The sequence below is a fragment of the Mustela lutreola genome, chromosome 6, assembly GCF_030435805.1.
Source record: "Mustela lutreola isolate mMusLut2 chromosome 6, mMusLut2.pri, whole genome shotgun sequence".
NCBI lineage: Eukaryota > Metazoa > Chordata > Mammalia > Carnivora > Mustelidae > Mustela > Mustela lutreola.
The window spans coordinates 3,514,926-3,530,681 of NC_081295.1; the positions used below are offsets into that span (position 1 = coordinate 3,514,926).

The 15,756-nt window shown below is 48.9% G+C and overlaps 1 protein-coding gene across 3 annotated transcripts in view; it reads left to right on the forward strand.

Moving 5' to 3' along the window:
* Nucleotides 1–2,678: 2,678 nt before the first annotated feature.
* C6H6orf118 (chromosome 6 C6orf118 homolog) overlaps nucleotides 2,679–15,756 on the forward strand; it is a 44,570-nt gene continuing 31,492 nt past the window's right edge. For 2 of the 3 annotated variants that reach the window (XM_059176579.1, XM_059176578.1), the window contains exons 1-4: nucleotides 2,679–2,736; nucleotides 10,595–11,268; nucleotides 12,132–12,254; nucleotides 13,394–13,453. In XM_059176579.1, the coding sequence (XP_059032562.1) occupies nucleotides 2,712–2,736; nucleotides 10,595–11,268; nucleotides 12,132–12,254; nucleotides 13,394–13,453 (882 nt within the window). In that variant the 5' untranslated portion in view covers nucleotides 2,679–2,711. Of the gene's footprint in view, nucleotides 2,737–4,861; nucleotides 7,885–10,594; nucleotides 11,269–12,131; nucleotides 12,255–13,393; nucleotides 13,454–15,756 lie in introns of those variants that run through there. The other variant, XM_059176580.1, reaches the window with a different exon arrangement.

Below are 15,756 nucleotides of genomic sequence, written 5' to 3' on the forward strand. Positions count from 1 at the left end.
GCCGCCCGCTTCCTCCGCCTGCAGTGCGAGCCCCAGCGTTGTCTGTCTCCGCGCCAGCTCGAGGTCTCTGTCTGTGGGTTTGGAATTCTTCACGGACGCGTGCAGCGGGCGGGAGCGGCCTGGCCGTCCCCGCGACTCGCCCGGTGCGCGCTGGCAGCTGGCGGCCTCCTGGTCGCACCCCGCGTCTCCGGGTCGGGCTGGTGGGTGATTTCGGTCTACAGTCGGCCCGACGTCCTTAAACGCGGCACCCGTGTCACCCCGGAGCTTAGAAAGCACAAAGGCGCTTTAAAAGTGGTCTTCAGGGGCGTCTGGGGGCTCAGTCGTCACGCGGCTGCCTTCCGCGGGTCAGGATCCCACAGTGCTGGGATCGGGCCCCGCGTCGGGCTCCGTGCTCAGTGCGGAGCCTGCTTCTCCCTCTCCCACTCCCCCTGCTTGTGTTGCCTCTCCTTACGGTCTCTCTGTCAAATAAATAAAATATGTAAATAAAAGATAAACAAAAGTCGTCTTGACTTTGTCTATTTTTACACAATGAAATCTTACAGCTGGAAAGGCGGCAACTAAACGTTTGTTTTTGGTCAATGACGTTTCCAAAGAGTTGGTTGTTGCGAGCGCAGGGGAGGCTCTCCACTCCCGCTGCTGGCCCGCGGTGGGGCGGTGAACGCGGGGCCCTCCCGGAGCACAACCCCCGCCCCCATTCCGTCCCCTGCGCTGGTTTGCACCGCTCTCTTCCCTCCCTCGCGTCTTGCCCTTAAGGGGTTCGTCTCCTCTCCACGGAGCATCTTTAGAGCAGGGAATGAATCGTGCGTTTCTGCATTCTTCGCAGAGCGTCAAGAGCCGACAACACGTCGTGTTTTCTCTTTGAATGCTCCGAGGGTGAAAGGCCGTGCGTGCAGGACGGAGTTCGCGGGGACGCGCGCCCGAGTCTCATCCGCAGGGGCAGCTTTCAGCAGCAGCTCTGCCGAGGGCTTCAGGGTGTGTTCCAGCGCCACCCATGTTCCAGCGCCACCCAGAGCTGAAAAACAAGCTAGCACAGCACGAAGTCAAGTATCTGCTCGCTGTTTGCGTGGCGAGCACGTCTTGGGGATTCCTACCCAGAAATCTGGCCTCAAGCAAGATCTCCTGATCTTGGCGGACCGGTTAGTTTCACCGATAATTATATCTTTCTGCCTCAAACACCTTGTTGAAATATTTAGCGGTCGGAGAGCTGCACTGGGTTTTAATGTTTGATGGCAATTTGACCATTGATTTCCTGATCTTTGGTGTATGAGAGACGGTTGAATTTAACTGTGTATGTGTCCTACTCGGGATGACTTGGGAGAAATACATTATTTTCTTTCTGATCTGTAATTCCATGTGGAATGAACCAAATCCGTTCTCGTACCAATGAATAGTACCAATATCCGTTCTCAAACCAATGAAGACAGCACAGGCTGAGCTCTGGAAAGTGCCCCACTGGTTCTGGGGGCCCACACTTTCCACGGCCTTCTCTCCCAGGGCCAGGAGCTCTGTCTTCTGAGCCCACCGTGGAAGGAGAGAGAATACCTCTGTCACCACCTGCCTGCCCGCCACCCAGTCACTAAACAGCTTGGAGCAGAAAGGCTCATTGTTTCATCAATAATAATTGATAATACAAAAACATGGATTGCCACACATCTCACCCTAATTTATAATTAACAGAATGTGGAGAAATCTTCTCTCGTCCTGGGTCAATGCTTAGTTAGATAACCTTACGCAGTGTGTGTATTTTCATGTCAGCATTTCTAGTTATGGTCAGATGCCTAAAGACGGTGAATGCTGGAGAGAGAAAATCAGGAAATGCTTCTGTTCTTTCTTTATTTCTTTATTTATTCCAAATCGAATCCAGATGCTCCTATGTATGGAGCCACCGAAGCCATGCTAGGGCCAGGGCAACTTCATGCTTTCCAAAGCATTCACCCTACAAAGTGACCAGCACCAGGGGAGATGAAAGGAGATTGTGTGCCCGACTTTCTCACGCACACACTGTCTAACCTTATCGTCACCACTTCCTCGGTGAGCTGCGCAGCCGTGAGCGGCCGCCTGAGGTCACGTCCGAGAGTTGCAGCCACCATGCCAGGACACTCGAATTCTCCCTGGCTGAGAGAAATTTAAATAGAACGACAGTTTTCAAAGATAGGAAACTTAGAGAATTTTTGCTTTTCTTCCCTTGGCACATGGCATAGCCTGAGGAAAGAACACAGACTGCAAACTGATGTGCATTTACATTCTTCTACTCTGCTAACTGATGGTGGCCAAGTTATTTTACCTCACGTAATCTCATCTCCGTACTAGGAAAATAACTAAGTGATAATTTAGTGACTGGCACCTACTACGTGCTAGAAAGCCAGGTACGGTTGCATACGGTGTGCATTGTGCAACCTGAATGTCTCTATAAAGATGCCTAGCCAAGGACCAGTTGCTTTTTCGACCTCCAGGCTTTGGGAAAGTATTAGAGTACAGGGTATTTTGATGTTTCTCAAATGAAAGAAATTGTTTTAATTCAAAAAGTAAAATAAGCCAGGAAACCTGGTACTCCCGGTTCAGGAAGGCTTGCCTGGGAGGGCGGGGCGGAGGGCGGGGCTGGGGGGGGTGGCCCAGTAGCAGAGGAACCCCGCCCAGCGGGGGCGGAGCTTCGAATGTTGTCCGTCTCCGCGGTAACCGCGGCCGCACTCCTGAGCCGCGCAGCCCAGGCGATGGCGGGGGCTCCGGAGCCCGAGCGTAAGTGCGCGCCCGGCCCTGTGTTTGCAGGCTGAGGTCTGTGGGACCTGCGGTTTGCCCAGACCCCGAGGGGCTCCCAGCCCGGGGTGGAAAACGAAAGCCTTGCTGGGGCTGCCCCTCAGCCCCGGGTGCCCAGGGAGTGGGACTGCGTCTGGGGACGCGGTGCCACCTCCGAAAGCCCGGGAGCCACACTCTGGGGAAGCAGGTCGTGTGCGTGCGTACGTGCCGCGTGTGTGCAGGTGTGCGTGCCATGTGCGTGTGTGCAGATGTGCGGGCCGTGTGTGTGCGTGCAGGTGTGCGTGCCGCGTGTGCCTGCAGGTGTGCGTGCCGTGTGTGTGCGTGCAGGTGTGCGGGCCGCGTGTGCGTGCAGGTGTGCGTGCCGTGTGTGTGCGTGCAGGTGTGCGGGCCGCGTGTGCGTGCAGGTGTGCGGGCCGCGTGTGCGTGCAGGTGTGCGGGCCGTGTGTGTGCTTGCGCACGCGTGTGCCCTCTGCGAGGAGGCGAGCCGAAGGGGGAGACTTCCAGACGGTGGTCCGAGTGCGCTTTCCAAAAAGCCTCCCACGGGGGGCACGCTCCCCGGCACGCCGCCACCCTGGCGTCCTCCCCCAGCCGCCCACCACGGGACGGCCGTCGCGTTTATTTAGCTTCCGGTCCCCGAAGGCGAGGGTTACTGCTGTGATTCTAGGACCGGACCCCGAAGCCGTCGCTTTCCCGCCACACCGCGGCCTGAAAACGGGATCGTTGATCCCGAGGAATTTTGAATTGGGAGAAAGCTTGCTGCACGGAGTCATAGAGTCTAAGTTATAACCATGTTGAAAGAAATTCCAGGGGCGCCGGGGTGGCTCAGTGGGTTAAAGCCTCTGCCTTTGGCTCGGGTCATGATCTCAGGGTCCTGGGATCGAGCCCCGCATCGGGCTCTCTGCTCAGCAGGGAGCCTGCTTCCCCCTCCCTCTCTGCCTGCCTCTACCTACTTGTGATCTCTGTTTGTCAAATGATTAAATAAAATAAAAACAAAACAAACAAACAAAACCCCAGAAAACTCAAGCATGAGAAATTAAAAGAAAAGAAAGAAAGAAATCCATTCCACTCCCTGCAGGGCATTGCGCCCCTTTTAGGCACCTGCCTTGGTGGGCTGGTGAGAGCAGGCGAGCAGGTAGCCTGGACTGACCCCCTCAGGCCAGAATGAAACCACCTGTGGCTCATTCTCCCCCGCGGTGAAGTGAGGGGTGCAGGGCACTCCTCTCCCGTGAGCTCCGGACCATGGACCATGGGTGGCGTCGGGTCCTCCAGCAGTGACTGCACTCACTGACTGTGTGCACGAGAACCCCGTTTTTATAAAGGCTCTACATGCCCACGTCTGTCTAGTCTCTCGGCGCGGTCTGACTTTCCAGGCGTGCCTTTTCCGCGTTTCCAAGTTCCTTTTGGCTTCCGGGGGGGCTTCCCTGCACGGTGAGGTCCACCTGGGGCCCTGCCAGTCGTCCAATGGCTCGGTTTTGCACACGATACTTGTTTCTGTCTGGCCCAGGGGTGCTCCGGCAGCGGGAGGTGGAGCCCGTGGGGGCCCACAGACGCGGTGCTGCGTGCACCGAACGTCTGAGGCCCCTTTTGCCCCGCAAGCTCTGTGCGCGCGGTACTCAGCGTTCCAGAACTGCCCTGTAACCTCCATGTCTGTGTTCCAGAGTGGCTGCACCAGCTTGCATTCCCACCAACAGTGTAGGAGGCTCCCCTTTCTCCGCATCCTCGCCAGCATCTGTCATTCCCTGACTGGTTAATTTTAGCCATTCTGACTGGTGTGAGGTGGTATCTCATTGTGGTTTTGATTTGTATTTCCCTGATGCCCAGTGATGTGGAGCACTTTTTCATGTGTCTGTTGACCATCTGGATGTCCACGCGGATGGAACTAGAGGGTATTATGCAGGGCGAAGTAAGTCAAGCAGAGAAAGACAGTTATCATATGATCTCCCTGATATGAGGAAGTTGAGAGGCAACCTGTGGGTTTGGGGGGTAGGGAAGGAATAAATGAAACAAGATGGGATTGGGAGGGAAACAAACCATAAAAGACTCTTAATCTCACAAAACAAATGAGGGTTGCCAGGGGGAGGGTTGTAGGGACAGGGTGGTTGGGTTGTGGACACCTCACATTGTGGACATTGCTATAGTGAGTGCTGTGAAGTGTGTAAACCTGGCGATTCACAGAGCTGTACCCCTGGGGCTAGTAATACATTATATGTTAATAAAGAAGAATTTAAAAAAGAAAAAAAAAAAAAAAAAAAGAACTGCCCCGTAAGATTTAAATCACAAGCTGACTGCGTACCCTCGGGCAACCGTGTAACACGGTGGTTGGAAACAGAGAAGGGGCTCTTCTTATTTTGGTATTTCTTAGTAAGTACACCTCCCATAAGTTAAAAAATAGGAGGGAAAATGAGTTGCCAGATAAAACTCTTACAAGTAAATCGGGTGCAGAACAAAGGTATGCCCCCCAGAGAGGCAGGGTGCAGGCTCCGCACGCCGGCTCTGCAGCGGCTGTGCAGTGGGCCGCGGGGAGATTTTCACAGTCTTCCAGCCTTTGGAGGCTATATTTTCTTTAATATGCACGTAAAGAAACCGGAGCCTCTCCTCTGTAATGTTAGGCGGTATCACTGCATTCTTCCATTTGGAATCCTTGGTCTGGGGGGTGGGGGTGTCCTGTGCATGCCCCCCCTACCTCACTCCCCTCACTTCAGGCTATCACTGAATTGTCAGGACTACTTAGCAATTTTCCTGCCTCTTCTGCTGGCGACTAACCCCCACCTCAGCATCACCACCCTCCAGCCCCACCAGGCCTGGGAAACACCCTGCCTGCATTCTGTAGGGCAGGGGTCTGGGTTTGCTCTGCTGGGCCCTGCTAGGGTGCCCGCTGGGTACCTTCCTTTCTCAAGGCTCTGGGGCAGAATCTCCTCCAGGATCCCTCAGTGGTTGGCAAGACCCACTTCCTTGAGATTGTAGGACTGAGCCCCTGTCCTTGCTGGCTGTCAGCTCCTGGATGCCTCTCCCTAGTCCCTGTCTGTAGGTCCTCCATCCAGAGCCCCCAACAGCCATGGAACCCTCCTCTCCCAGGGCATCTCTCTGACTCCCGCTCGGACGCTTCTCCCTTCTGAGCGCAGCCAGAGAAGGTTCTCTGCTGGGAGGGACCCAAGTGATCAGATTGGGCCCATCCAGGTAACTCTGGAAAATCTCTTCATTCTAAGGTCATAACTGTAACGAAATCTGCGAAGTCCCTTCCTCTGCAACATAGAATTGGGTGGACCCCTTAATCTGCTTCCCACGCCCAGCCCATCTAAGATAAATCCTGTCAAGTGTGTTTTTCCTTCTCACTCTAGCACTGGAGATGTGTGCTTCTCCCCCGGCTGGTACATTTCCCCCATCAGGTAGCTCAGTCTCTACGGGACTTTCAGATGCTGCTGAGGAGTCCTCTGAGGGAGACAGCAGTGTGGTACAGAGTAGAATTTGACCTTATTATTTAACATTCTAAAATATGAGCCTGGGTGGCTCACAAAGCAACTGCCTTTGGCTCAGGTCATGATCCCAGGATCCTGGGATCAAGTCCCGAATCCAGCTCCTTGCTCAGCAGGGAGCCTGCTTCTCTCTCTCCCACTCCTACTCCCCTTGCTTGTGTGCTCCTGCTCTCTCTCTCTGTCAAATAAATAAATAAATAAATAAATAAATAAAAATCTTTAAAAAATACTAATTTTAAAAATTTTAAAAATATGATTTCTTTTCCACATTTACTCATGAAGCAAACTAGTTACTTTTGGTCTTTTTCTGGAGATGCCAATGTTAATAAAACAGTTTCTTCCCTTGAGAAAAAGTAGAAATCACAGGGGAAGGATATTACAGGGGGTAGCCAGTACAAAGCCAACCACAGAGTTCTGGAAAGAGAGCTTACAATCTTGAGAAAAGTTTTAAATATCCTACAGGTGATTAAAATGGGGAGAGCCAAACAGCCAGAGGAAGAGGTTCTGCACAGACAGAAGGGGCCCCATGTGGATGCTTCAAGGGATTCAAACATCCAGCCTGGCCTGCCTGGTTCCCCAAGGCCCCGGGGCTCTCCTCTGGCTGTATGTGCCCCACAGGGCAAGGAGTCTGTGGGGCTAGGATTGGCTGCTCTTTTCTCTCAATTCTTGCCTCTAACACATACTAAGGATATTGCTAACTTAAGTCTGGAGGTGAGGGAAACAGTCCAAAAAGATGTTCAGCTTCTATGGGATTCCAAGTTTCCCCAAGACCACAAAACACAGGAAAGTGACTTGTAATAATTTTGACATTAAGGACCTACTGCTTCATCTTGGAAAAGATGAAACACCAGTAACTATGCCTTGTGTTTAAAAATTTCAAATGCTAATGCTTTAAATATTTATTAACTTGAAACTAATCCCCCAAACCTATTACTATGTCTTATCAATATCTATTCAACATTGGTTTCACTTAAAACAAATTTGTTTCCAGATTATTTGGCAAAGAAGCACATTTCCCAATGAATTATTTCAACCTTTTCTGTTCTTTTTCTGTCAGATTGAGATGGAAGAACATGCAAATAACAAACAATGTTTTCAGCTAAAAAAAAAAAAAATTAAAATATTTGTGCCAGTATGGGAGCCCTGGTACATATTGTAAGAACTTGGGAAAGAGAAATGAAATCCAAAATCTCTAAATCTAGTGAAGCAAGTCTTGTTGTAATCTAAAGAAAAAAATTCTAAGTAGGAAAATGATTTTGCTCATTTTCTGGGGGTTTCAAATCCTTTTCAGAAATAAAATAAACAACTGAGCTGCCTCCTTCTCCCACTTTCCAAAGAGAATTGGAGTAACGTGCATGATGGTGGATTTTAGGCTTCACCTCAGCGAGGGCACAGTGCCCATTTCATTCTGGATATTTCTGTTAAGGATGTTTGTTGGATAAAAAATTAACATTTTTATCAGTAGATTTTGAGTCACGCAGATTGCTCTCTGAAATGTGGGTGGGCCTCATTTAATCTGTTGAAAGCCTTAGTAGAATCAAGACTGACCTCCCCAGAGCAAGAGGGAATTCTCTAGCAGAAAGCCTTGAACATGAAGTGGGTATCCCACATGCTGAACGACCGTGCAGATTCTGGACTTGCCAGCAGGCATAACCAAGTGAGCCAAATCCTTATGACGAATCTATTTACATATTCTCTCTCTCTCTCTCTCTCTCCTATTGGTTTTGTCCTCTGGAGAAGCCCAACAAATACAACGTGTTTTCTTTAATGTTTATGCCTTTGATTAATTATAATGATTAACTGTCTTCAAAAATGGTACTTTTAATATTTTAACATTTTATAAGTGGTTTCTTTGAAGTAAGAAGCTGATCAATAGGGATAAATTCTCAAGAATCCTACTGCCGGAAGTATTTGCTCTACTATCTGACCACACAGATGGGAAAGGTTCATTTGTTTGTTCATGGGACAATGCAAGGAGAGACTGTGCTCTGGGCTCGTCAGCATCCTGAGATGGGGAGAACTCAGAGATGGCTCAAGTTTCCCTGACCTCTGGTGTTGTACTTGGCAGTCCTGAAGACATTGAACATGATGAGAGAGTGCTCTGTGATTGCACTATGTCCCACAGTACCAGTGACCTCAAGACAAGAAACCTGCTGGGTGGGCCTGACCTAGTCACATGAAGCTGGCCATGGAGGAGGCGTCAGAGGTCTGGGGCATGAGAAGTATGAGAAGGGGGACTCAGGGATGAGGAGATCCGTGTGTTCAGGTATGAGGGCAGTCACTGGGAGCTTAGAGTGACCCCCACCAATAGCCAGGAAGTGGGGACATCTGTCCTACAATCTCAAGGAGTTGGATTCTGTCAACAACAGGAATGAACCTGGAAGCCAGTTTTCTCTGAAAGCTTCCAAGACCTCAACCAGGTCCACATTTTGGTATCTGTGTTGTAGTATCTTGAGTTGAGAACCCAACTCCTTCATGTTGGAGTTTGGACCTGCAGAATAGTGATCTAATACGTGAGTTTGAGGCTACTAAGTTAGTGATAATTTGCTACATAATAATAGAAGTGATTCTACTTCTTCATATTCTCCGGGCCTTCCTTTTCTTAGGTGAAAACAGAGGAAACCACGTATCCTGATTCATCATCATTACTTCAGACACGGATTGGTCAAGGAAATGGATTTGGATGTGGCTTGGGTCCCAGAAAGTCCTGCCCTGTGTTGGCCAGGCCCCTGTGGAATGAGAGAGATGATCTAGTGGTTTGGTTAAAAATGCTGTATTCAGGAATCAGTTCTGCCACTAGTTAGGTGTCTGGACCTGAGTGGGTCCCAGAACTCCTTCTCAGCTTCCCTTTCACAAAATGGGGACAAAACCAGTTACGGATGGAATCCTTAAAAGTACCAGAGAGACTGAGTAATGCGTGGTCTGTGGGAGTTCAGAATGGGCCCTTGAGGCCTCTAGTGGGCCTGCTTTACCACTCTGCTGCCAGTGCCCTTCCCAGCTCAGGTCACATGCTGGGGACAGAGAATCTGCTTATTTGTTCCTCCAGGGTTCTCTGGGAAGGTGACGCTGTGGGCTATCTGCTCTGTGGCCCTCACAGTGCGTGGCCAAAAAGAAATCTCCTTTCCCCATGTTGAAGTCTGGGCCAGTTCATGTTTTACCAGAAGCATTTCAGAAGGTGTCCCCTGTCCTAGAATCCTTTCTTAAAAATATATACCATTTATGGAGTGTCTGTTTCAGGCCATGGGCCTTTCTGACAAATGTGATTCCATTTAGCTGCCAATCAATCCTTTTGAGTAGGATGATTATCCTGATCTTGCAGAGGGAGAAACTATGATTCAGAGAGATTATGTAAGCTTTTTGAGATCACGTGGTCAGGAAACTGACTCAAAATTTCAGGTTTTACAGTTTCATGTCCTGGACCATGTGCCCTCATAGACCCTACTACTGGGGCATATGAGAAGCAGGGCCCTTTGTGGAAGGAGCTGGGGTCCTCATCAACTTACTCCTTATCTTCCTACAAGTGGGGATGGGGAGAGAAGGGGTGCCTGGCTCGGCAGTCACTGAGGGGTTTGATCAGGGACTCTGAGTCATTTCAATATGAAGAGAGAAAGAAAAACATCCGTCTTTATTTCTAAGGGGTGAATGTCTCTAAGCACCATCATTAGGAATTATAATTACACTGTTAAACTTTCCTTTCAGAACTTTTGCTACTATGGTAAGAGACCCTGTGTTGAACCAAAAATCCCTTCCTCGTTCTTCCTGGCTTTGAAGGGCCCTGGACGGACGGACGGACGGACTGACTGACTTCCTTTCCTCCCTCCCTCTCGCCTTCTCTCTCTGACTCCCTTCCAGATTTTATTTTATTTTTAAGATTTTATTTATCAGAAAGAGAGAGAGAGAGCAAGCACAGGCAGACAGAATGGCAGGCAGAGGGAGAAGCAGGCTCCTTGCAGAGCAAGGAGGCCGATGCGGGACTCGATCCCAGGACGCTGGGATCATGACCTGAGCCGAAGGCAGCTGCTTAACCCACTGAGCTACCCAGGTGTCCCCCAGATTATATTTTTAAGTAATCTTCCCACCCAACATGGGGTTCGAAACTACAACCCCAAGATCAAGAATTGCACGCTCTATGAACTGAGCAGGCCAGCCAGACATCCCTGCAAGTCCCTGGACTTTCTGATCAGAGCTGTGTATCCTGTGTATCCAGCAGCCCCCCGTTGGCTGCTAGGCCTGGCTTTTGTGTTGTTTTCTGTCTGTGTTTGTTGGTTCCTCCTCTGGGAATGGGATATGCAAGCTCAGCAAATGCACACAGCTGTTATCTTATTGTGGAACTAATATTTAGTAACCTTATTATCTCTTCTGACCAGTTTATGTGAGATGGAAGCACTGTGGAGTGCAAGGTGATAGGCCTTTATGCAATCTAACAAAGCTTTTGAACAAACTTCAGAAAGATCACAGAGATGACATCTATCTCTACACCTCTGGGCACTTGAATTCCAATAAGCTCTACAGGCCTCCTGAGACAATCCTCTATCACTGGCCCAATGCCAATAGACCAAAAGGGGAAAAGATCTTCAAAGTAGAGAAACCATCTGATAAGAAGATTGCAAAGATGAAAGATGCTTTGGCTTATTTTACCATCAATACAGCTCTGAGTCCAAAAGATGTCCAGACCACACCACTATTCAGGTATCTGGACCCTCTGGAGCCTATATCCCGCACTTCAGAAGAGGACTTCATTCCAAGGAAGGCTCCAGGAAAAGAGGCTTCTGCAGAACTGCGGAGAAGAGAAGAGCTGAGATTGCCAGAGATGAAGGTTCTCAAGTACAGAACAGTGGAGTCCAGCCGTCAGTGTGTGATGTCTCCCCCACCCAAGGATAAGTACCAGTACATCAGCTCCTACCTAGCTGGTATTACAAAGGCAGATAAGTACAGAAAGTTCCTGTGCTTCCAAAAAGAAGTTCTTGCAAAACAAGATCTCATGAAGCACGATTTCACTGGGAGAAAGGCAGCGATATGCCATGAAAAGAAGTTGGAACAGGTGAGGAGGAGGATTCTGCTGTACTGTGGTCACACTGCTGTAGTTCCTGGGGTCTAAATGTCATGGGTGGAGACCTGCATTCAGGCACCTCCTTTACATTTCCAGGTAGAAAAGAGTGCACATAGCAGGTGCTGAGAACATCTGGCATGAGGTAGATGATAATAGGGGGAGGTAAAGGAAGGCTAAGTCTGGAAATGGGTCAGTTGAAGGGGACCTCATAAGCAGGGCATCAGATACTGCCTGGCAGCTGTGGTATACAATGTTCATGGATAGCAGACTCATCTGAGGAGAGGTTTGCCTAACTCACTATGGAAGCATGTGCAGGGAGAGTGAGGTGGGAGTAGATGGTTAGGTAGATACAGTCTTCCCAGAGTCACCCATGTCTATGGAACATGGTTAGCATGATGGGAAGAGCTTTGGTGAACTCCCTGGGGCCTGTGAGTCATCCACAGGGACCACGGATGTGATGCAAGAGTGAAAATGCAGGAAGGGAAGAGAGAGCAGCATAGCTGAGAAATAGCCAAACCTGATGAGGGTTTTGGCTGAGAGGACTAATGGAAAGAGGAAGACCCTGGGGATGTTGTGGATGCAGTGTCCTCAAGTACAGCATGTAAGGGAGTGAATTAAAAAAACGTAGATCAATGACTTTGACAACCATGCAGTCAGACCTTCTCAGCACTGCTCAGAGGGAATCAGATGCCCCTTGGTTTGCTACCTGGCTCTGCCTGGACCCAACTCTGGGGTGGTGGGAGCTGGGCTCTCTGATAGAAAGCTCCGTGGAAGTTCTTATTCCTCCACCTGAGAAGTTATTTGGAAAGGAAAATGAAGACATCCTGAAATAACGGGTTCTGTTTTTCTACCAGGAGCTCCAGAAAGTGTGCATATGTGAACCTCAGCAGTTCAACAGACTGCACATCTTTGGAGAAGTCTTTGAAGATATTTGCAATAGTTCTTTGATATTTGGTGACATCTTGAAAGAAGTCAAGGTAATAAAAAATGTTTATTTCTCACATAACCACTGAGAGCCACACATGATGTTCTGCACACAGAGTCTCAATTCTCCCAGAAATTCTGCTAAGCATTATGGCCTCCATCCTACAGATGATGAAAATCACTCACAGACTCAAAGTAATGTGCAAATACACATTACATTACATCAATTACAAGTAGGCCATGGGAGTAAATAACCAGCTAGCTCACTCCTCAAGCCCACACCCCCCCCCCACTAAAATCTCCCAATTATTTATAGGTTTTTCTAAATTGCACATATGTAACATTTAAATTTTATAAGTATTCATAATTATTTCATATACATTCTTATGGAATTATAAATCTGCTGTGATTTCATGATGAAAGTGACCTTCATATCAAAACTGAGTTGAAAAGAGGTTGCTTCCGGATCTAGTGTGCATGTGTGTGTGTATTTGTTTATTTATTATGTTCAGTTACTCACTGTACAGTACATCATTAGTTTTTGAAGTAGGGTTTAGTGATTCATTAATTAGGTATAACACCCAGTGAAGGGAGAGGAATCAGAGAGGGAGACAAACCATGAGAGACTATGGACCCTGCGAAACACACTGAGGGTTTCAGAGAGGAAAGAGGTGGGGATAGGGGGTAAAAGAGTGATGGGTATTATGGAAATTGCTTCCAGATCTTGCAATTGCCTAAGTCCTGAAGACAAGGAATGCTTAAGAGCAGCCACACAGTAGCCTGTTCTCCAGAGAACGTCCCCATCCCTAGGGAGCTCCTCTCTCTAGTCCCTGTATGTGGGTCCTCCATCCCAGAGCCCCCAACGGCCATGGAACTCAGTGAGTCCTGGCGGGTGGGCAGGACTCACTGAGCCTCTGTATGGCAGGAGATCACATGTTGTATGTGTGTCAGGGTATTTTAGGAAGCTATTCTGAGGTGATCAACAGTTCATGCTCAAATGTGCTTTGAAGTTGGTGAGATTTTATACACTTCATTGTGTGTTCTGTGGGTTATATATTGAAGGAACATTTTGTAGTTTTTAAAATGATCTAAACTGACACCCTTAACTTCCGTATTACTTGTCCCTGTGAAGAAACTTACACTGTGGCGATATAACACATTTTCAATGAATTTTTTGGTTGTTTTGGTACAGGATGAATATGAACTGTACATGGCAATCCTTCTGCAGTCCCAGGCCACATCCCAGGACAAGGTAACAGCCCATCCTCCAGGCGTCTGAATGGAGACTACTCCATTTCTTCCCGTTTCACGAGTAGGGGAAAGCATTCTGAATCCAAGAAGCCCCATTTGTGTCTCTAGAGCTGAAGGACACCGTGGGTAAAGAATTTCCCTCCTGCCCACGGGAGAGTGAGTGGTGGCATGGTAGGAGGCGTACACAGCTCCTGGGCTTTGCCGGCGTCTCTAGCCACCCATCCTGGCTCCTCCCTTCCGTAACCCCGTCCTCACCGGACTGTTTCCCCAGGCGTTGTCCCTCTCTTTTCTCCCTCTTGCCCTGGCTATGAGCTACACGTGCACACCCCTGCATTGCTGACCCCCAGCTCTGTGTATGTCACCCAGATATTTCCTGGGGGTTCTAGGTTATACTTGTTTCTAGCTTCCTGCTGGACATGAACACTTAGGTGTCCAGAGCGAGCAGATTGCAGACCTAAAAAATAGGGAGGTTTTCCAGAGTTACCTGGATGGGCCCAATCTGATCACTTGGGTCCCTCCCAGCAGAGAACCTTCTCTGGCTGCGCTCAGAAGGGAGAAGCGTCCGAGCGGGAGTCAGAGAGATGCCCTGGGAGAGGAGGGTTCCATGGCTGTTGGGGGCTCTGGATGGAGGACCTACAGACAGGGACTAGGGAGAGGCATCCAGGAGCTGACAGCCAGCAAGGACAGGGGCTCAGTCCTACAATCTCAAGGAAGTGGGTCCTGCCAACCACTGAGGGATCCTGGAGGAGATTCTGCCCCAGAGCCTTGAGAAAGGAAGGCACCCAGCTGGCACCCTGATTTCAGCCCAGGGAGACCCTAGCAGGGCCCAGCAGAGCGAACCCAGACTCCTGCCCTACAGAACGTCGGCGATAGGTTTATGTTAAGCCACATAATGTATGGTAATTTGTTATAACAATGATATAAAATTTAGAAGATGTCCCATAAATACCTCAAAATAGAGTTTCCAACACCTTTTTTACGCTGTCCTTCATTGAACTTTAGCTACTGGAGTAGCTAAGTAGTAGTTGTCCTCACCACACCAGTGCCACTCGGTGGCCTGGATTACACGCCTTCCCTGCATGTCCCGCACGAGGCAGCTGTGCGCGTCTGAGTAGTGTCCTCCAAAACACCGTATGCGCTTGGAAACTGTGAGTGTGACCTTCCTGGGAAATAGGGTCTGTGCAAACGTAATCAAGTGGGGATGAAGTCATTGTGTGGGGGTGTTCCTAATCCAGTGACAGGAGTCCTGATGAGACAAGAGGAATTTGGACCCAGACACAGAAGCGGGAGGCAGAGTTGGGGGTGGGGCGTATGCGGACATGCTGACAATGTTCCCAAACCACTAAAGTAACCATGTAGAAACAGTTTAGGAATGGAAGTGGCGCTCTGTCCAGAATTACCAGGGAGCAGGTGCTTTTGGTACCCTTAGGGAAAGCACGAAGAAGGCACTGTGATGACTAGCCACGGGGATCCCCCTCCCCCAGCTCACAAGCCCGCGGACTCCCTCCAGGCTTGTGTCCACAGGTGTGAAGGTTCCAGTAAGAAGAACAGAGCAGGAGTAACTTTCTCAGTCTTGAAAATGAAGAGTGACGCTGCTAAAACTACTCTTGACTTCTTGAATCCAATACATGTTAAACATCCTATCTTCTACATTGGGAAGTATAGTTTCTTTGGATCTGAGAAAACTCACAGCTTTACAAGGCCAGTTCTGATTTACTTCTTAATTCTTTTCCTCTGGAGTCATTTTATTTTTTTATTTTAATTCCAGTTAGCTAACATACAGTGTCATCTTCGTTTCAGGCGTACCAGAGAGTGATTCATCATTTCCACACACCACGAGGTGGTCCGCAGGACACACCTGCTCCTTAATCCCCATCCCTCCGTCTCCCATCTCCCGCCCCCGTCCTTCTGGGAACCATCCGCTCTCTGTAGTTACGAGTCTGTTTCTTGGATTATTGCTGTCTCTTGCCCCCTTTGCTTTTTTGTTTTGTTTCTTAAATTCCACATGTGAGTGAGATCATAGGGTATTTGTCTTTCTCTGGCTGATTTTTTTCACTCAGCATTACACTCTCTAGCTCCATCCATGTAGGTGCAAATGTCAAGTTTTCGTTCTTTTTTATGGCTGAGTAATACTCCATTGTATATCCATACACCACGTCTTCTTTATCCATTTGTAAGTCTATGGACACTTGGGCTACTTCCATAATTTAGCTGTTGTAAACAATGCTGCTGTAAACATTGGGGTGTATGTCTCTCTTTACATTAGTGTTTTGTATTCTTTGGGTAAATACCCAGTACCTCAAT